The sequence below is a fragment of the Larimichthys crocea genome, chromosome XIII, assembly GCF_000972845.2.
Source record: "Larimichthys crocea isolate SSNF chromosome XIII, L_crocea_2.0, whole genome shotgun sequence".
Lineage (NCBI taxonomy): Eukaryota > Metazoa > Chordata > Actinopteri > Sciaenidae > Larimichthys > Larimichthys crocea.
The window spans coordinates 32,592,368-32,615,174 of NC_040023.1; the positions used below are offsets into that span (position 1 = coordinate 32,592,368).

Sequence of the window (22,807 nt, forward strand, 5' to 3'; positions counted from 1 at the left end):
AATCAAGGAAAATGGATGGATGGATAGATAATGGATGATATTTAAATTATTAGGGTTTACTTTTTCTTAAAATAGATGTGCATAGGCAACAATGAGTGACTTGGCACTTAAAAATGTTGTGTCTGAACCCTGTGGTGCCTGAAATCTATGGCCTGATATAAATGTATTCTTACCATGTGGAGTAAACAGTATTCAAAGATTATGCAATGTACTGAGGATTGACTCATTATTTCACTTTGCTATTTAAAGTCCATTGTCAGCCGACACTCCGTTACAGCATATAGAACACATTATTCATGCAGACAGTAACACTAGGAACTTATTATACAACAATACAGACTCTGAAATTTACTGTGTATTTATGGATCAGTGTTTTACCATATGGGGAGTTCTCAAAGGAAAAAAATACTCCACTCTGAGGGTGGCGGCTTAATGATTCATAACAACCCAGATCAGAAAAAATAATAATGAAATGATTAATGAGTAGTTTATTCTCACTTTGTTGAGACTTTTTTACATAATTTTAAATAATAAATGCCATATTCTTCACTAATGAAGTCCCAACGCAGCAAGATACTCATGGATTCAAATCACATCGCTGTTCCTCGACGTGAGTTCCTGTGTTTTGCTCTACATTTGTCTCCAGGCTCTGGTTCCAGTGTCAACCTGTGCAGGATGTTTTCCTGCCTTCCTGACAAACACTTTACAATTACATGCAACACATGTGAATGCCAATTATGATGGTTTATTCACCCGAGATCTTGTCTCAATCCGCCTTTAAAATCTCAGCCTGATAATTAAGTCCTCAAGAAGTTACTTTTTATGATGTTTCATATGGCATTTTGGAATCTAAAAGTTCATCCACAAATATGTACCTATAATATTACCACTTAGTCACTCGGCACCTTGAGGCTCAAGTAAAAGGTCATTTCAAATTTATTCCTCAATAATTGATGCCTTTTACAATAACAAACTCCCCCACAAAGTTCTGAGTGGGTGGAAAGTTTGTCTTCAAAGAACAAAAAGAAATAAAAACTTCCAGAATATTCAAATATCTTCTACAATCAAACCATCTTTTACACCCTGATTAAAGTGTCATTTCGTAGAAATGGGTATTTTTGCAATTTACCGCCGCTCAGTTTCTGAGTACCGCACCACTGTCATAAATATATATGCATGCATTTGTGATGATTATATTACTTGTGATCAAAAACTAGCAAGTCAACAACTTTTCCAACAGCCAAACATCAAACAAGTACAACAACACAAGACATAGCAGTCAGCTAATACTACTTACTGGTCCAACAGTAAGAAGCCCAGCTCAGTGCCAAGGACTAAAAGTCCCAGATATAATCTTGCACAACCTCCTCTTCAGGTGTGCTATTATGTAATGGCAGCTGAGCCTAGAGCTGGAAATCTTTGCCCGAACCTGTCGGGAGGGCGGGTTGGGGCATAATTTTTATCATTTAAATCGGGCCCGGTGTGCGGTAAATGAGCGATCATGTGATGTGTTTTGATCTGCGGTCAGAGAATTTATTTTAGCCTAGGCTACTTTCTTGTTCAGACATTTGTAGTCCTGAATAAAAAATGTTCAAAATGTACAGTACAAATGACTCATTCTTGACCGATATGCCATATGCGCACATTTGAATAACGTCGGGCTGCAAATGGGTTCAGCCTCCACAAAGTTGTCATTCAAAACGGGGCTGGGCTGGGCACGGGTCGAATTCTTTCGGGCCCGGGCCGGGTCGAGCCTGACTTCTAAGGCCCGTTTCATGCTCTAGCTGAGCCTGGTTACGTTTCCTGCTTGGCCAGCTCCAGTTCTGGCACGACACCAGCTCAACTCCCATCAGCAAAACCTTCTATTCCGGGTGGCCCAAAAAACACATGTGGTACAAACACTAACACTCCCCTCGTGCTCTGAGCTCACAGCCCAGCTAACAAACGGAGCTAACATTAGCTAACAGCAGCTATAGTTTCCAGCGGTTTACTTTACTGTCCATCAGGAAATCACAGAGTTTATGTGGAACAGCAGAAGGAAAACCAGAAAACATTTGATCCAGTTTGGCTGCTCTAGCTGAACCTCTCCTTCATAAACCAAGTTTAAAAGAGAGGCCACTGTCGTTGGTTCAAAAAGAGGAACACTTCAGTTTAACCATGTTCTCTCCCCAGCCAGTTGGAACCTTTTGTTCTGTTCTGTATCTTTCACTTAATTTCATTTCAACGTTGACTGATTTTGAAGGGTGGTGTTATGTGCTTTGGCTTAAAGTCTCCCATGCTGTCAGAATGGGTAAAGCAGCTTTCCAAATGTGAGAGAAACCCACGGGAGTACAGCCACAATAAAATGTCACTACCATGAAAAATAATCCTGGTGCTGAACGGCTTAGTGAGTGTGGTTTAATTGAGGATACCATGCTCTGCAAAGAAAGACATGCAAGCTCTCTTCGTAACAACATTTAGTTGAAATGAGGACTCACAGGACTGTTGCTGATGGGAGGACACAAAGTTGTTCAGTCGTCTAAAAAGCTATGCACAATAACAAAGCTAACATTGTGGGAAAAAAGATCTGTGTAGCATGGCCCAGCTTTAGTGTTGTACAATCTGTTTTGGTCACAGCGGTACACCTTGTATGAAGCTGGGGGAAAAAGGGAGGTGCTGTAACAGCCGATTCGTTTTGTGCAAGCGACTTTCCACTTTATTGACTTCTTTTCTTTCTAAAAACGGTAAAAGAGTAAATATAGTTCAAGAAAATTGCACCTTACTGAAAAAGACTGCACAAATCAAAGATGGCTATAACACTGACTGAAAACATCATATTTATATCATAGGTATTTAATTCATGCATTTATTCACACCTATTTGCAGTGACTAAGTAATCACAATGTTTTGAGCACAGTTAATGTCAGGATGTTTGCCGCTGAGAAAAACTCTAAATCACTGCTGTAGAGAACTGTAGACAGAGCTCTGTGTGGCATGACTTAACCTTGTACTTACTTGCACATTATTAGTGGTAAACTATGCTTTTATCTAGCCAGGCTACTGAGAAAATATCAAGAGTGTAGCATCACAGAGACATGGCTGGATAAGCTCATTTTAGACTCCCTGGTAACACTGGAGGGCTGTCTTGTAAGAGCTTGTGACAGCTGAAGACAGACAGGAAAGCAGGGGGATAGAGGGGGAATGGAAACACAGCAAAGGGAACGTCTGTGGACCACGGGCCGGAGTCAAATGTGGGGGAGCCCACTCTTCCAGATGTGCCAGCAGGGCACCCATTTTCATGATTATTTTCTTGTCCAAGTTGCATATTGTGAGCCACCATAACAAGTGAATATCTCCAATCTATCATCAGGGTAGGAATCTTCATTCAATAAATATTGATTCAATAAATAAAAAAGGAGGCAATTTTTAATTTTCAGACTCTTACTCTGTACAAGCACTCACTGGCAGTTAATCTAACAAGTCTTGATGAAGGTCACTATCAAAGAAGAGTGTGTGGGAATATGCAGCTTTTTTATTTGAAAAGGTTAACTGTAAAGCCTGGGAGCATTTATTCCACTTTTATCTTCCCTTTAGGTTTTCCTTAGCATTAACAGTTGTAAATACAGGTCGTCAGGGAGACATCTACAGACAGAACAGACCTGCTATTCCTCACCTGTCCACCAGCCGTCACTGGTGAGTTGTTCAGCTGTTCAGGTGCTGGTTATGTCATTTGGAGCGGAGCCACAGTATCAAGGTCCCGCCCATACACCTGGGTGACTGGCACCTGGTTATAAGAAGCTCAGCTGTCAATCATATTGTGTGAAAGCCCCATTTTATAGCATCAAATAACTTCCAAATCAAATCAGAAAAGTAAACACTTGAACACATTGACACGTGAATAACTACCTAAAACGAAAGGAATCATCTTCTTTAGTTTTAGCATCCCATCTGCTAACATGGGGGGATTCATCAAGTTTTTAATCACATGAATCAGTTATTTAAATCTTTCAAAGGACAAAACTGAAACCATTTTTTCCTGCACTTCTATTTTTAGTTGCTGAAGCACTATAACATAATTTTGTCCTTAGAAAGATCTTCGTCCTTGGAAATATTGAGATGGTAATAAATCGTATAAGTTTTGACGTCATTTTGTGAGAATAGTATTGTGTTTTATTTCCTCAAGCAGTGTTTGTCCAGAAGGATTTTGATTAAAAGACATTCTCTTCGGGATCAGGGTTCATGAAAAAGGGGTTACATCCTTATTGATAGCCTTGCCAGATGTTTGGAGCAATATGTCCCTGTACACTGCAAATCTAGACAAATATCAACCAATATAACATCAGACAAGATTGACTTTTGAGAAAGAGAAAGGGCTAACCATGTGAATCCAGCGTCCTCTTGAAAATACAATAATATGGACAAATGGACTTGTGACTTGGAGGACACTTGATTCTTTTTGAAGGGCACGTTTATGATTCCCTTATAATTCAATTCCCAAGGTGAAGCGCAGATCTGTAGAATATTACACAGGCTAGAGGCTGGTCTGTGCCTCCCAGTTGTCACGTTTTGATTTGTGAATCCTTAGAGAAGCCCGGAGGAGACTTGCATTCATTTACGCATTATTCTGTTGTGATGTATTTTGTCTTTTATCCACGGATGAAATGTCCAATATGCCTGCCTCCCTGGAACGAATGATGGATAGTGGTTGTCAAGCCAGGATGACGCATGGGGCCTGCGGTAAACTCTGTCGCGAGCCTGTATCATCCTTAGCTCTCCAAGGTGGCTGCTGCAGATCCACATCACTCACTAATGTTGAGTTAAGAATGACAGGGCGGGCATTAAAACTCTCACAGCTAAGTTTGCTGGATATTGGCTGTCTGTAGTCTAATATTCAATGATTTATATGAGGCCTTAACACATTAAAGTTGACTCTGATGTGGATTCAGGCATAAATCTATAGAATATTTACATTTTGCTGAGCCAGAGAAATTTATAATGGGAAATCGGGTCATTTCAATAGGGGAGAGAGTGTCATTGGACACATTGTTCCATTTGCAGAGATTGATTCTGGCATAAATTGAGCCAATCAGTCGTGTGATTTAAATTAGTTATCCCATAAAAAAAACAATCTGTCATTGTTATGTTTGAATTGGGAAGTCTGTGTTTGAAGGATAATCTGTGGCCAAAAATACGATATGTGTCATGAGGCCTGTAAAATATTTTTGATCTAATTTCTGACTTCCAGCCCAGTCGTATTAACACAAATTGAACACCGGGCCTTCAGTAATGTGTTATAGTATATAGTAAATACAGGTTGTCATGAAACATCTTCTCAGTCCTCATCTCCCCCCTCCTCTTCCTCACCTTCTCAAGTTGTTTCAGACCTGCTATTCCTCACCTGTCCACCAGCCGTCACTGGTGAGTTGTTCTCATGGCCATATGTAGGTGCACCTCATCTCAACTCACTCAACCTTTATTTATAAAGCACATTTAAAAACAACTGAGGTTGACCAAACCTCATCAACGTTTAACCCCAGTATAGAAGATAACATACAACTGTTGCGTACAATCTTTTCATTGTATTATTCCACCATGTATCCATCAATAATTGATTCATCCTGAATTTCTGAAGAAAAATGTTTCAAAATTTTCTCATTCCAGCCTCTCGTGAAAATCTACTGGTTCCTTTAGTCCTCTATGACAGTAAACTACAAACAAACAAGACAAGACATTAATGGACCTCACTTTGTGCTTTGGAACATTTTTTTACAGTCTGTCTGGTTGCATCCCTGATCTGCTTACACGACCATCTACCTGCTTTTTGACTACTGCTTCTTGCCTGCCATTGCCCTCTACAATTGTACAATTGGATGTTTTTCTTCACCTTGGATGGAAGTTGAAAAGGCTGTTGCATTGGCAAGAAATCACACAAAGGGCTTGAGCATATAATTTAAGAATTCTACCACTGATGCAATAATGCTATCATGTTTTTGGACGGGGGATATTAGCTTATGTAGTCACACACCCTGCACTGCTGATAGTCACACCACCGGGCAGAGCGTTCCTTCACCTTGGGTGAGCTGCCCTATTCATCTCTGTGTTCTCACTTTGGCAAGTCAAGCATGGCCAGTCAGGGTTTTGTCAAATCACTGTTTCATTTTGGCAGCAGCATGCTCTTGCAACATGAATGTAACTATGTTTTTACTCCAAACTCAGCGCTCCTTCTGCGAGACCAGTTTAACGGCATTATGCAAGAGTGAAATTTCGCAAGAAAACATGTTTCCAAAATGTAACAATGAACAAATGGATCGTTATGTTTACCTCAAACTTAAAAGGTGCCACCCAAACCAGTTATATTACATTACACTGTACCTGGCTCTAGTTGGACAGACTTTGACCATGGCCTCTTACCAATGAAAATAATGTTGTTGTTTTTAAACCACCTGAGTAACGTGTTAAGTATCCCTATGGGTTAGGGTTAGGTATGGGTATCATGAGGATTTTTTTGATATAGCAAAAAGCTAAATACATACAAAGATTAAAAAGATTCAACTGTTATTGTTATTACTTTTTTGCAAAAATAAGTTGAATTGCTTCCTGAGTTGCTACAGTAACTGTTTTTTCATTAATTTTGGCAAAATGAGAAAACACTTTTGAACGTTCTTCCCTGTCAGCTTGTCATATGTTACATAAACTGCATAGCTTATCTGTATTTCAGTATTGATGAGTACGGAAACGGTACCAGTTTAGTGCCAGTCCTAAATAACCCCATTCCCAAGTATCCCTGGGTTAACTATGAGTGAATTTAGCCCAATAGTTCCCAACCTGTGTGCCGTGACACCCACAAAGGTTTGCAGGTTAAACCTGAGAGGTCTCCAGAGGATTAACAAGAGAGAGTAAAGTAGCAAAATTATGTTTATGGGGCTCCCTGGTGGTAGAGCATGCACACTGTGTATTAAGGCTAAAGACCCTACAGAGGCAAGCCAGGTTCGATTCCAGCCTGGTTCCTTTGCTGCATGTTATCCACACTCTCTTCCACTGAATGTTCTTTAATTTCTCCAGCTGTTACTGTCCAATAAAACAAAAAATGCCAAAAAAAAGCCTCACGTCTGGACCTAGAACTGACAGAAAAGACGTGATCATAACGAGGTAGCATGAACAGTGTTTTTAGCTGCTCACCTGCCACTTTATCCTTCAGCAGTGTAACTATACTAATATCCATTATTATTTTGTTCAGCTGCCTGATCCCTCTCATTCCTGACTACTGATCAGGTCTGTGGAGCTGCATGCATTATAAAACAGATGGAATAATTCATATCAACAACTAAATGTATCAACAATCCCATGTTGGAAGAAGAACTGTCAAAGGCAGAAAGGCGTGCTTGCAATGCAAAGCGACACACATCTCATCAATGCATTCCTACCTCATTGACGTACTAATGCTGTTCCATCAGTCATATTCCCCTTTTGACTCGCTACCCCTCACAAACACCGTTCCTCCCTTGCTAAAATTATAATGACCTGGTGTTAATTGATGGGTTTGGATAATGTCATGGCATAAGGCCAGGCGTGTGCCACACAAATCACATTACCGATCAAAGCAAGGGTCTTAGCCTCAAGACACATTGTAGATGAATTTTACATTAAAAAAATAATTAATTCATTGATTTATGAAAAGGGCACAACTCACAACACCATTATGTTGCTATTAGTGAGCATGTTGTTCAGACAAATCAATCTATTTTTAACCAGTTCAGGGCATATACAGTATATCCTTGCCTCATGAGTACCTCCACACCTCCCTGTTGTGGTTAAATTAATTAGATTTATCTGGCATATGCTGCTTTATGTATTTAAATGGTCATTAATGCAGAACAACAGAAACACAATTTTATTCAATTCTGTGAAGAATTAGTCTCAGTTTTTTTTTTAATAGGAGTCTATCAATATCCGTGTTGTCAAGGATTATCACCTTCATCTAAATTCCCTGGCTTATCGTGGAGTGCTGTGTTTATTTTTCCTGCCTATCTTTAGCATTGTATTTTTATCTTGTTCTCATTCTGCCCGTCTGTAAACAAAGCAACTCGTATGTTTTCCCATCTCCCTTGTTTGTCTTCTTGTCTGTGACCTGTTCAGCCATTCAGTGATGACTTTCTTTAAACAGTGCATGAAACACAGCTTTTCTTTGTTGCTTTTGTTAGGTTTTCTTGAACTTTTATTTATTCCACTTGAAGTATAGTTGGGGTAAAGGGGAGAGCAATGGCTGTTGTTGTTGTTGGTGGTGATGGTGGTAGCAGCAAGAGGTTTCAATGAGGAGACAGGCACGTAGTAGAGGCTATGTGATCACTAACCTCCCCTTCAATCAATCCCTGTGATAAGCACACCTTCAGGTCCCCGTCTCAAAATCATACAGGAGGACAAATTGGACTCTGCTGTGTTTTGACTGGTGTTTTGTAGTTGACAGAAAGCAATGCCTACAGTAAATGTGTTCAGAGGCTCTTGGGTTTGTCACAACACAAAACACAAAAGGGAACTACTGATAGACAAAGAATGCTACTGCTCAATGTGTGGTCATTTCTTTAATCTGCCTCCAGTGTGTAGAAAATTTAAATTTAATGGCATCTAGCCGCAACGTTGCATATAGCCCCTCGCCTCACCCAGCGCGGAGAAGACACCACAGTGGCCGTGAAACAAATGTCTAGAGCCAGTTGTGGGTTTGTCCATTCTGGGCAGAAGTGTCAAAAACTGCAGCTCCTCGAACAACCACATGAGGCTGGCTACATAAGTCTCCATAAGTCCCCCTGTTAAAATGTCCAATTTCCCCAACAGAAATAAACATGTTTACAGCCTGGTACAAAAAACAGTTTTGGTCTAATTGTCACATTCATGACAACTGTACTAAGGGTGAAGTTATAAATGTGGCTGCTTTGATTGACAGCGTCATTTAGACCTCCTCAGGTCTGCCGTTGATCCACGTCTTTGACGATTTTTAGAGAGAAGAGGCGAGACTACTAACATGGTGCCGGCCAGAGCTTCACAACGGCTCTTTAGAAACCTGTGGGTGACATTACAGACTCCACCGAAGACTACTTACTTCTTCTGTAGATATAAAAGTTAGTTTGGAGTATAGAACACTGTGAAGAACTTTACTCTAAAATGAAAGATGAATTATAAAAATTTGAAAGTTGTATTAGTTGGGATTCTGCTGTGCCTGGTTTCTCATCAGTTTGAGACCTGATCCAGAGCCAAAATCTGCCCGGTCCAACCTGTGTTTACTGAACGAGATCAAAGGTTTTGCTCGCTCTTTGTGACTCAAACAAGCTGGCAAGGTGAGAGATGCAAGATACATCTGATTTGCTGCGACAGCGCAAAGGATGATTCATTGATGATGTTCTTGAAGTGCAAGAGCCCAGAGAGGTACATCTCATCTCCTCAGTTTGTGTCCGACAACATCAAAGCCTTTACTTCCGCTCAGGTATGTCTCCACTGTGAATTAATTCAGCGACAAGGGGAAATAGAAAGGTTCTCTCACAAAAAAATCCACTCAAGCGCGACTTGAAAACAAGGTGCCACACTGGAAACGGTGTCAAGCGGTGCAGCAAAACACAGATTTAATTGATTATTTTTGTTCTGGCTAAAGTAAAGTTAAAATAAAGTTACTTTGAGTTTCAAAAAGGGAATTAGGAAAGTTTTGAGGCCTAGTTAGAGGCTGTTTAACTTTAACAAAAAAGAGGAAGTCAATATTTTTATTTTAATATCTCATAAATAACACAACACCACCAATTAGTGTTTTCTGTCCTGCTTTAAGGTGAAATAAATGAATCCACTGTGCACTGACAAATGGAGAGACGTTCCGGCTACATCTTGGGAAAACTAATACAGCAGAGAATATGCATCTGATGAGAAAACTGGAGACACATTACGTACTTTGCCAAGGCTGGTTCATGTGTTGGTGTGCCTGGTTGTGGTTACTCACTTGTGCTTGGTGCCATTTTAATATCATCCAGACTGATAGTGTCTCCAAATGGATCCATGATTACAGTGTTAATGAGTCCAAATGAATGCCCAACTGGGTATTCATGAATGTGAAATGAGATAGCTCGGGTCCATAATTTCTGATGTTTTTCTATTTCTGAGAGTGGCGGAGCCCATCTACTCTCTTGTTATACCTCAGAATGGTTCTGAAATGCAGAAAATTTGCTCACAAGTTTTCAAAAAGACAATTAGCTGGACTCCCGCAGTGTCCTATTGAAGGACAAGCACATCACATACTCAACTTCCCATGTCAACAGTTAAAGCCAGCATGATCTCTGAGGTTTACGAGTGAGGCAGGCCCTTTTATTACTTTTCAGCCAGGTGGCATATTGTAATGACGCTGGTTACAGGAGAGTAGACAAACAACAGCCTAATTAAAATCAACCATCGAAGCAAATCACTGCCAGCATGTGGCTATCTATAATAAGGTGTCGCTGACCATAACCCAATGAAAACAGACAACACCTGATGACAGACAGATTGTGTACACAAGGATCAGTACATGCAATATCATGAAAAGATTCGAATCAATAAGGATTTAGACGGGATTAGTAGTTAGGAGAAGTCTTTGCTCTGGTGCAACAAATCAATCTGTGCTTTACAGGCTATTCTTGAGAAGGCAATTTCATTGGGGCTACATTTATGAGGCATATTTAACCAGAACTCTGTCCATTTAAAGTCTGTTTGATATGACTGATCGCTCCTTTTGTGTTTTTAATGGCTTGAATCTGATGACGTTTAAATTATATCACTGTAAGAGGCGGAATAATGGCCACACTCACTCACTTTAACAACAATGGAATAGCAGCTCTCTAATTACGTCTTACAGCAAATTGGTTCAAGACAATTTTCTTTAACATATAAAGCTTGAAGTCTGAAGAGATTTCTGTGCTATAAGGTTTAAAGATCTCATTTAAGGAAGAAGGGAAGGGGAAAAACACTTCGGTTGACCTGATGGTCACTCCATCATATTAGACACAAGGAGCCACACAGAGAAGTTCAGTTCATTTCCAGTGGCTTACAATCCCAATTAAAGAATGTTAAGAACAAATTAACAGTCAATCCGAGGTAACTTTTAGGACATTTTTAAGGCTCCATTTTATCTCAGGCTACTTTAAAACCAAAAATACAACCCAACTTGCAGAAGCACTTTTGTAAATCACCCATTCTTGAGGGACAAAACCGTATTTATTTATTTTGCTTCAATTATGCTGGTAAAACGTATTTTAAAAGATGAAATCTGTGACTATTAACCCATGTAATGGAGCAGCCTCCCACTGATGAATTCTTTATTTAAATATACGTTTTTTGTAGCTGAGGATTTGAATTTTGTCAACTCCACCAAGCACTAAAAAAAGTCATAGTATTATCATTTATATTTAATATATTTTGGGGAGTTATTATATAGACAGACAGGTAATGCTGCCATGTGTATGAATCTGTCTTACTTCACCAATGGACATAGATTATTGACCGAGACAAGAACAATTTGGACTCGGTTTTTCAATCTCTTGAAAAAGAGAGTGCAAAAAAAAGAAGAGAAAACTAAAGAATGACATTTACTTGTGTGCCCATCCTGATTTTGCAAATGATTCAAAGAGTATGCATAATTTATGAGCAAACTGCTGCCCTAACAAAATATCATTGGAAATCCATTCCACTAAAGCAGGTAAAGGTGAAGGTTACAAGTTAGAAAATTATATTAGTATTGTTTTTTCAAACACAAGAAAACAAACAAGCAAACTCTCTTAGGGGTAATTTAAGGTCTAAATCCAACTTAAATCATTTTTAAAAAAAGTCCAACTCTCCTAAATTTAATCTTTGTGAACTTGCTGCTTTGCTCAATTTGATTTCGATTTGCTCTTTGCCACATAAGTAAGCAATTAGGAAAATTAGGTCCTATAACTCCAAGGTTATAGAGGCACAAAATACTTTAATGTCATTAGTTTGTTTACCCATAGGGGGGAGATACAGTATTGTGGGTTAAACCAATTAAACATTTAATTTAGTTACATTTAAAGGCTTTACTTTTTCTTTACTCCAAAACAAGGTGCAACAAGTGAGCCGGCAGGCATCTAATTCAAGGATTTCACTGTGCCGATCATGTCAGCAGCTGCTTACAGTGCACATGAACCAGGCTGTAATTTATACCTGTCAACAGAACTTGTAAACATGTCAGGAATTTTTTGAACAGGAGCCAAACAAATGTGATGGTATCTATGTGTGTAATATTATACGTGTGCAATATTTGTTGTCTACATACATTTATCCAGGTAGTGTGTTCATGTAGCGCGGTCTAATGATAAAGAAGCTGCCTGTAATTGCAGAGTTTAAACACGGCTGTGAGAGTTATGAACATCTGACATGGGAGTATCTAAGTGCATTAGTAATAGCTGCATTCCTTTCACATCATCAAGGCTCTGGAATATTGGGCAGCTTATTTAGAGATTAATTAGATTAATTAAATGAAAGAGTCATTCATTTATCATAAACTACCTGTGTATTTCCTGGTAGTTCAAATGTCGACATGTCTACCGTGAGAACTGTTCAAACACTCAAAGTTTGACAACCTTGTAACATTGTGTCATTGTTCTTAGGCTGCCCTAACAAACCCCCCTCAGTACTCTGCAGTTTATCCAGAACATGTATTGACAGGAACGAGCATCAGAGATCATATTTCTCCCATTTTGGCCCCATCTCCCTCTTTAGCTCAACCGATCATGGCAGATGGCCGCATACCAATAAGCTGGATTCTGCCTGCCTGTGTTTGCCACCATTGTCAAGTTGCTTGCCCATGGTGGAAATTGTTGAGTCTCTGTAAATAATATTATAAAAAGTACAGTCTAGACCTGATCTATATGGAAAATGTCATGAGATAACTTCTGGTATGATTTGGGGCTATGTAAATAAAACTGAACTTAATTTGACATTAAGTTGTTTTATTGCAAAAATCATTACAAAAAAAACAAAACAATTTGACGTAGTAGACGTTAAAGTCGGAGAATCAGCACTACTATAACTGCAAAAAACTGTATGATCATACATCTGATAAACATGAGACAGGCCTTAAATTTTCTATGTCTACATGTGAGGATTACATCAAGGCAAAACAAGGCATTCCTCCCAGCTTGTTTTGAATTGTTACTCAAATACTATAATTACTGCAAAAGCAACATAAATTACATAATGATTCATTCTTTTATTCATTGAGATACTTGCTTGCACATTCCCTAAAATGTGCTAACACCTAAGCCAACATTGGGCTGTTGTTTCAGTCTTTATGTAATGCAATGTTCTACAAAACCAGATACACATCTCAGACTTTGCTGTTCTTTCCCTTTCTGTATCAAGTCGTCATTTCCAGTAAACTGAAAAAAGCAGAGCTAACCTGAAAGACAAGCTGAGAGCAAGAGCGAGAGAGACTGACTCAAGGTGTAAAAAGGGAGGAGGAGGAGGAGGAAAAGGGAAGTTCAAGTCTGGAGAGAGAGAGAGAGAGAGAGAGAGAGAGAGAGAGAGAGAGAGAGAGAGAGAGAGAGAGAGAGAGAGAATGCAAGAGGGCGGAACATACAGTAAGCAGAAAAACAGGAACAAAGTGATAACATATGCCAAAGTACACCTGTACACCTGAGTAAAGGCACTCCTTTCCCAGGACGCTGAAATGACTGAGAAGCGGAAGGAGGAAAATGCACTGAAACCTAATACATCCTATATTTTACAGATCTTTCAACATTGATTCTGTTTGTTTTTTTGGAAGGATTTCTGTGATTAGGGAGTATTGGACGAGTTGTCTTTTTTTTGTTTTTGTTTTTTTGCGGTGTGTATTATTATTTTTTGTTTAGAAATCACAACCTAGCGGCAGCTTCACTGTAGAGGACTAGAGGTTTTTTTCCTTTCACATACTCAGTGAATATGTGGTCTATGAAGCTCATCATCCTCCTCCTGTTCTGCTATGGTGAGTACAGAGGAGCTGACATGGATCTCCGTTTTTTTGTTGATTACAGGCAGTCAAATGTTTAATGTGCAATTCTTTCGGCAAAGTAGCCCTAATAAGAGGAGTAAATAATATCACCAATACAATGAAGCCTAGTAATATACCTGACAGAGAGTGATTCCCTCTCATTTGAAACGAAATGATGAGTCCCAGAACACGATGAGGACTTTGGTCAGTTTAAATGATAGTGATCGATGGAAAATGTTATTTCATTTCAGACTCTGGCTGATGTACTATTGACTAAATCATTGTGCAGTTTATAAAAATGCAAATTCTGAATGGACTACTCTGCGTGTAATTGTCAACCTTTTGTCTTTCACATCTTCAATAAACTACATCGGCTATAATATTAAACCGTAATATGCTACATGGTAAATCACTAACTATGGTATGCGGCACAGCAGCATGAAAATGTAGTCTGTCATTCATCGCTATATAACACAGGACACTATTCCTGTCACAATAAAGGATGGTTTTCTGTAACCCTTCAAAGTCAGTCCAAGCGATGGCGGTTATTTCCTTGTATGAATGATATGACGGGCAAAAATGTGGAACAAAGCACGGTTTTCGGTTTCAGCAACAGGCGGACACAAAGTCCATTTTACACAATCTCTGTGCAGCGCTGTGTTTTACAAGCCACAGCAGCTATACTATAAAAATTGAGTGACTGTGCCTCTCTAAGGGCCTTATATATAGGGGAGCACTGAGGATGCTGGGGATCGAACAGCTTTGCAGTATATGCTGTGATTGAATGTTTGGGCTGCAACATAGATAAAAGATAGATGTAACCAGAGTACTACTGGCTGTCTACAGCTCTAGTCATGGGGGGAAATAGTGTCCTTGCTTACTTGCAATTCAAGTACAAAAACAACAAAAACATTAAAAAGTAAATGTACTTCATTTAGGATTTTCTGAAAATAAAAACAGGTTGAATGAGAGCAATGGCACAGCATTAACATCTGCCATAAAATGACTCACATAGGACTCTGCTCTTTTACTCCATGACAGGCTGCCTTTCAACCAACAATGGGAAAGTGTATTTTGTCTCCAGGAACTTTTACAACATACTCCACTGGGCCCCTGCAGAGCCTGTCGTCCCTGGGGAAAATGTCGACTACTTGTATAGTGTCCAATACAAGAGGTAAGATCCATAGTGATGAGTGATTATTATTAATATTACTCCTTTACTTCCATTGTGTTTGCAGGGTAAACACTCACAGTTTCAGTGTAATATGGACTTCAAATTAGATGAGTACAACCCTGGTCACCAGATGGTCTGTGCTTATCTATATATGAAATATACTGTGTGCAAACATACTGGACGAAACTCAAACCCAGCACATATTGTATATATAGGTTTTTGTAATTATGATATCTCATGCTTTTGTCAACAAATCCCTATGAAAACACCAAAAGCAACAATTTATGGATCCTGCTGCTAAAGTCGTAGTTTAAACTGCGCCTAAATCAGCCAGGCTTATCCAGGTGCAATGAGAGACACTGAAACCTGAGTTGTGTTTCTTATCTCCAGTCTACTGTTTTGGTTTTTCCAAAGAAGTTCTCTAAGATGTTTGTTTTTGCTCATTTTTGCTAGCTTGCGGGCTTAAGTTTTGGGGCAACGTATCACGTGACAGACACAAGCGTCTTGACATGTCTTGACGTGTCATTTTTAACCACGCCATTAGCACACCAAATTTACAGTTGAAAAGATCTGCAACATCCCCTTTGTCTTGTTTCACAAATAGCTTTGGGATTGAGAGTCACAGGTGGGAAAGTCACTATTGTCGGTTTTGGTCTTTCCAGGATATTTGTTGAAAACTAAAATATAGAATATTTTGTCTGCTTTTATCCTTCAAGATCTTAGAATTGTATCTTGTGTGGAAACAATTAAGTGCCTAATTAAGGGCTTTCCTTTGCAGCCTCTTATCCCCATCTCTTCTAGAAATGTCCAGTGGCTCTATAAATGTATTTCTCAAGACTATCATGCAGCTATTGAAGTGTACCATGCTGTTGCTTGGGTTCAACTGCCAACACTATCAGGCCTGTTGCCAGTCATTAGTATGGACTGCACTCTGCTCTTTTCATTAAAAACAGAATGAATGCTCATAATGCTTCCAATTTTATTCTTTCTTCTTTTTTTTTACTCGTCTCTACAAATGTTCTCGACCAAGTGGAAAATGTCATGGTCTAATTACTCATGACGCAGTCTCCCAGACAAATGTCAAGTGCCACCACTGACCCTATTGACTTTTATCCCAGCTAAAGTCACCTGGAATTGCTGGAGTGTCTTTGAGCATCAAATCGGCTGCAGGGGAAGAATGGTTTAACTATGTTGGCTCAATACGAGTTCCTTGTTAAAACAAAATGCTGTCATTTGTCTCCCTCAAAAAGTCACTATGTGTCCGAATGATAAATGGCGTGGTCAGGATGACCTTAGGTTGTCAGAAGTCTTTGTTTGATGATGATTATCTATAGTAATACAACGCCGTGTTCACCTATTGTGCTGTACTTCCTACAGTGATGCTGAGGGGCAGTCATTCGAGATAAAAAAAGGATGTCAGAGCACTAAAGCTTTGTCCTGTGACCTGACTGCAGAAACTCCATCAATTCATGATGTTCACTACTACGCTGAGGTGCTCGTCAATGGGACCTGTTACGGCCGGACCAATAGATTTAAACCTATAGCAGAAAGTAAGAATCTTCACTCTTATTCATGCAGTTCTTTGTTAACTCCAAGCCAGATGTATTCACCTTTCTTTGTCTCTGCAGCTATTCTTGGTGCACCCACCTTATCTCTGCACACAACGGTGTCGTCCTTACACGTTAACGTCACCCTGCCCTTGGGCCCAAATGGAGTCTCCATAGCAGACATCATCAACAAAAGTAAAAATGGGCCGTCCAAACCTGTAGCTGTTTATATCTTAAAGATCACACACCCAAAGTGGGCTGCACAGGTGAGTCTCCAGTCAAACAATAGAGCTTACAGTATGAAGTGAGTCATAGTATCACCCAAGCGATCACATGATAGGAGTAAAAACCACAGATACATATAGTGTACTACCGCCAAAACAAAAATATACACGATTGGAACCAGACACAGCTTCCATATTAATATTTTCTAAATTCCAAAATAAAAGGGAAAAACATAGAAATGTTTTCCAATTAAGGTTGTGTGATATGAGAAAATATGATGGTTAATTCTTCATTTATATAATGTCTATGTTTTCGTATCTTATCTCACAAGACATGTTTAATATTTTACATCTTATTATTTGTTGTATGCAATTTATTACTGTGTTGTTGCTATACTGCAGTACTGTTATGTTTCTGTTGCTGTGTTGAACACTATTGCCCAAGCCTTTAATTTATCTTCAGGGGCAATAAAATGTATCTTATCTTTAATATTTTAAAATAATAGCACCACATGTGAAGGTCATTTCTAATTACAATCTAGACTTTCTGGTCCGTACCAGACTTTATATCTTAAACCACGTCCATGCGCTAGAAGTAGTCTCTATTTTAGGATAAGCTTCTCATTTTGTATTGGCAAAAAGTTATTATTATGTTAACTCCATGTTTATTATTAATGCCAACGTTTATTGTTGTTTATGGTTTATTTATTACGCTGTAGTGGTGTTGAACTGTACTGTATTATAGTAATATAACACACTGAAATACAGCACTTACCTCCCTGACAATGTCAACAAAAACTAAAATTATATACAAGCTTTGTAAAAGTAGAATTAATAGCACATTTGTTGTATTGGACCACATTAGATTGTACAGGTGTACCTAACAAAGATGCCAGTGAGTCATACACCACAGCCTTCCCTTAACCTTACAGAAGTTTGTCATTGAGCTGAAATGTTTCTGGATTGCAAGAAACTAAACCCTTTGTTTATCATCCATATGATCTACTGTGTATGTCCAGGACAAAGAAAACACAGTTGGTCAGTTCGTCATCAACTTGAAGAACAACCGAACAGAGTACTGCGGCTACGTGGTCTACAAGCCTGAATCTGAATGGGGTCGTTCAGGGAGCGAGAATGCCTCCTTCTGCATCACGCTGCCAGGTGAGGACGAAGTCAAGTCAATTCTCTTTTCACACTTTGAAGTCCACAGCATGTCGATTAGCATGTATTGTGTTGATACTGGGCTATAGTTGCTAAAGAAGTGTTTGCCAGCATATGATGTCCGCAGTGTTTCATACAAATTTTAGGTGTGGATGATTTACTTGTTAATAAAAGTGTGTTTATTCAATCATTAGGAATTTTGAATTGATAGTTAATCAACAACTTCATGTGCATTCCTAAAACCTTGCCTGAAGGAAGAAAATTTACCTTTATAATATTTACAAAAACTTTATTTGACTTGAGGCAACAGTGCGACACTCAAACATTTTACTGAGGAGCTTTCAAGGACCCACCTGCTCTGGAGAAAATCCAAGAATGAATGTTGCGTTGTTGTTTTTTTTAAGGTTTTATTTCAAGTAGGTTGCGCTCATCTCTTCAAGTGATTGCAGCCACTCGGAAACAATGTAGTGTTTAATAATAAATCAACTCGGTTTGTTATAAATCACTCACTTTTTAGAGACGCCTATGTCTGCACCAAGCTTCAATCCAAAACATTATATCACGTAAACTGAACTGGTTCAGGAAATGAAAAATATTGGTATAGGGTAAATTGTACACACTGTAATTCCATGCCTCTTAAAATACAAGACAAATGCTTGGTCTGTGGCCTCTCCCTCCTACTTTGCTGTCAAACTGATGAGACAGGAGATTAGATTACAGTCTATTTGCAAAGGTGACACCTTATCTTACCTCTCTGTTTAATCTCTACTGCTAAACCTACACTAAGGAATGTAGACAACTACACACAGGCAACATCATACTTTACCTACACGTGCACAAACAATTACAACTTTAAAAATTCACCCACTGACAAAACCATCCTATTTCTGGAGTGGGAAATCCACTCCTATAGATTGTTGGATAGATTTCTGTCAAAATAACCGGCATTTCTGAGAAGCACTTATGTATTGCTACATACAGGAATATGTTGTCTTCACCAGTTCTACGTCACAGCCATGCCTAAGCTTGTGCGTCACACTGGGAATTTTTCTAACTCGCTGATTTAAAGTGCTTGAGGTTATCTGATTTTACAGATGTGTCGTTTCTTTCCAGATTAGTTTCTGACATCAACTCTCTTCTCCCTCAGGTGATCCTTTGATGATTTTGCCATGGCATCTCATTAGTGCTGCTCTTCTGGTGGCCTTGGTCATAGCGTCAGTCGTGTGTACATGCAACTATGTGAGGGGTGGAAAGGAAAAGAGCATGCCACAGGGATTGGTAAGGCTGTTCTTTCTCCAGTGTTCTTTGGCGTGTCCAGGTTGTGACGAGAAAATGTTGCGTCACTGGAAAGTCAGGCCCTTTGGCAAATTAATTACTGTACAAACGTTTACAGTGTTTATGTGGCACAGGCGCCTGAAAGTAATTTCAGACACTGAAGCATTGTGGGATGTTGTTTTAGTAAAGTGAAAGAACGCTGCAGTGACAATGCTTTCAGCTTTCAGTGATGACAAATGCAGTGCGGCTTTGTTCTTCTTTGTTAGCTGCTCATTCGTCTAAAAAAACAAGCACTTGTTTGACTTTAATGGTTCTGTCTTCCTCATTTTTGAAAACAGGTACCCTTCCAACCTTCCAACACCACACCCAGAATACTGCTGTCACCAGATGAGAATCGCATCATTTCCAAACTGGAGATCTGCACTCAAAGTGACCAAACAGTTTATGCAAAGATCCGGGTGCCGCCAAATGTGGCCTCATTAAGGAGTGATGGTTATTCTCCCCAGGACATCCCCTGGCCTGGAAGCTCTGGCTCATCTGTGGACACAGGTACACAAAGTCCAAGTCCAAACCCTGAGGCCACGAGCGCTCAGTCCTCTGAAATGTACAGCTTAGTGGCTGTCCATATTCCCGCTGAAGAGAAAGACTTTCAGCAGTCTGCCATTAAAGCCAGAGAAAACAGAAACTCACCATTGTCTTCCGGTGGAGAAAATTGGAATAAAGGTGGAATAAGTCCAAAGCTAACAACGTTACCTGTTCAGGACCCTTGCAACAGTGATCAATACAAGCCACTGTTGGTGCACGCTGTGCGCGACGCTAACGGACAACTCGTGTTGCCTTTGTTCGCTGGTCATTTTGGGAGCAGCACGGATAATGCAGAGAGAAAACCCCTTTTATCAGATCTCATAGTCTCCATGCCGGACGGGCCATCGTTGGCATCCTTGCAGAGCTCTGATGGCTCAGAGTGGTCAGACTCTGGTTGTGATGATAGTACTATGAACACACCAACACAAGCATACTGCAACACCAATTACTGCCCATCTCAACCTGTCGTTTCCTATTTCCAGCAGGGATGTCAGACAATACAATCTAGCAATGCCATATTTGACTCAGGTTACAAACAAAACTGGATGCCTGCGACCCTTGGAGATATATCTAAAGACAGCTGTGAATACAGAAGGACAAACTATCCTTGCACCTGGACTGCTCCCACAATGAAGGAGGAAGGTGAGGTAGAGGAAGACAGAGGTGGAGAGGACAGAATTTTTCTGGGACATTGGGCGGTACAAATTCAGGAATAATTATCCTCTCTATAACTTTAAGACATTTGTTTTCCTCTAACGTGGAGCTCTGACAGGTGCTTTAGCGACGAAGCATTACTCAAAGACTTCAAGTCATACTTATCAACCACACCTGTACGTTAAAACACATTTTATACCTAGATGTGATATATTATGCTATGCTGGAAATCTGGTTTTATTTATTAAATCTACATTTGTGAAAAGTTAAAAAAAAAAATAATAATAATAATTACTATCTTATACTGTGAGTTTACATTTGAAGAAATCATTGTACAGTCCTGGTTCACTTTCTAAATGTTAATGTTTAAGAAACACTTTAATAAACAGAACTTGTATTTATAAATTGTTGAAAGTTGTTAACTCAGAGTTAACATTTTCCACAGTTGGTATAATCTATTCTGGATTTTACCTCCTCTTTTCCTCTTGGTGTAGATGAGTGACTGTTTTGTGTAAATTATCATAGGCAGCAAAGGGAATATAGCAACTACTATAAAGTTAAAAGGTGTCTTAGTGTATTCCACATCAACAAAATTATTTTCACATTGTTATGATAGTCTAAAGCTGCACTCAGACAGTGAAACCACATGATCACACCATTCATGTTTGTACTTTAAGTGGTTTGAAATGTAGTTTAAATTACTTTCCTGAAATTTTATTCAGTCTGACAACTTGAATGAAGTGTTTTAAGTGCACACCTGCAGCTGGATAAAGGAAATGGTTTGATGCTTTCTCTATTTAAAAAAAAAAAACAAAGCAGAATAAACAACAACCAACTCAAAAAGTGCGTAGGCGATCCGTGACTATGACAACACATTATTGCAACTTATTACACTCCCTAAATACACAAACCCAATCTGGTCATTTTTAGATTACAATGTGGACCTTAAAGATTAGATATGAAAATAAGCCTGATCGGCCTTGTGGCTGTACAAAGCGTTAAACACAGTCCAACACCTATTGTCACGTTTTAAAACAGCTTTAAATAGGAGTAAAATGACTGATTTCCAACACTCCCCGACATGTTTCAGTATTATCAGTGTTGTATAAAATATGTGTGAATGATTGTATCAGTACATAAAGAGAGAAATGCGAGGATTTATATTCTTCTGTCTCACGCAGCTCATGAACTCATTTTGTTCTCTTCACTGTTTGCTCTTCTTTCACGGGAAGAAAATGTAGCATGTAAAATATATTAGAAGGTGGGGTCATGGTGCAACCTGAGCCATGCTGATAACAGCCAGGTTTTTAATAGCATGAGCGCAATCTTTTACAGTCGGCTGTAAAGTAAAGACGTCAGGTCTGGACACACTGTAAAATAGAATAAAGATGTATTGTTCTATATTGTGGGCAAACGTATATAGGCGAATAAATGTAAAAATGAATAAATGTAACATATAGTTGAAACTTTGTTTTATTTTGTATTTACAGATCGTGAATTTCTACTTAACGTTCATTTTGGAAAGGTTGAGTTGCATTACAAAAAAATGACCTAACATTGTACTTCTTCTACTGCAGCAGTCCAGTCCGTTATTTGAGTTACTGATATTCTGTAAAATTTATATCAACAAACCTGACACTGAAACTGATACCGTAACTGCGGCAATACAAAAATGTCAAGACTCACTGTTATGAGTGTGTGTGTTGTATTTATTGGCTTGGTTGGGCAAGCTTGGAAAAGTACCTTAAACTCTGACACTCTGTCAGCCAACGTTTATATTCTCAGTCGCTAATTTATGTCACTCCAGGTGAGGTGAATAAAAATATTCCAGAATAATAAACTTCATCTTGTATAACATATTAAATATACAAAGTGGTGGGTTTAAAAAGGTGCCTTGCTGCATACTGTACACCTTTACTGTTTCGGGCAATAAAAAGGTCAGCTGGATTGTGCAAAGGATTCAAACAGCCTGCTGTTAGGTTAGTGTGTTTTTTTGAAGACAAAAAAAAAGCTTTGTGTTTTCGTGTTTCTACCTGCGTGTTCACACTGTACAAATCTGCACAATTGACCTGAAGTTCACCAATTAGTAATTTAACAGCAGACTGCTTATTAAAACAACTAAGTGTAACAGTGTCTTTTTATGTGGAAAACTGGACGGATGGATGATTTAAAAGGAAAAATAAAAACTTCTTTTCTTTATATCACGTCCTATAAT

General features: G+C 39.0%; 1 protein-coding gene across 2 annotated transcripts; it reads left to right on the forward strand.

Annotated features, from left to right (window-relative positions):
* The first annotated feature begins 13,576 nt into the window (after positions 1-13,576).
* ifnlr1 (interferon lambda receptor 1) lies at positions 13,577-21,510 on the forward strand. 2 transcript variants are annotated; one of them, XM_010738159.3, is made up of 7 exons: positions 13,577-13,966; positions 15,014-15,146; positions 16,524-16,696; positions 16,775-16,959; positions 17,937-18,078; positions 19,226-19,356; positions 19,692-21,510. In XM_010738159.3, exons 1-7 carry the CDS (start codon positions 13,924-13,926, stop codon positions 20,652-20,654), a joined length of 1,770 nt encoding a protein of 589 aa, XP_010736461.2. In that variant the 5' UTR covers positions 13,577-13,923; the 3' UTR covers positions 20,655-21,510. The 2 variants fall into 2 exon arrangements, with proteins under 2 accessions (XP_010736461.2, XP_010736462.2); XM_010738160.3 differs by lacking the exon at positions 13,577-13,966 and having other exon boundaries at positions 15,058-15,146; positions 16,601-16,696.
* Positions 21,511-22,807: the final 1,297 nt, after the last annotated feature.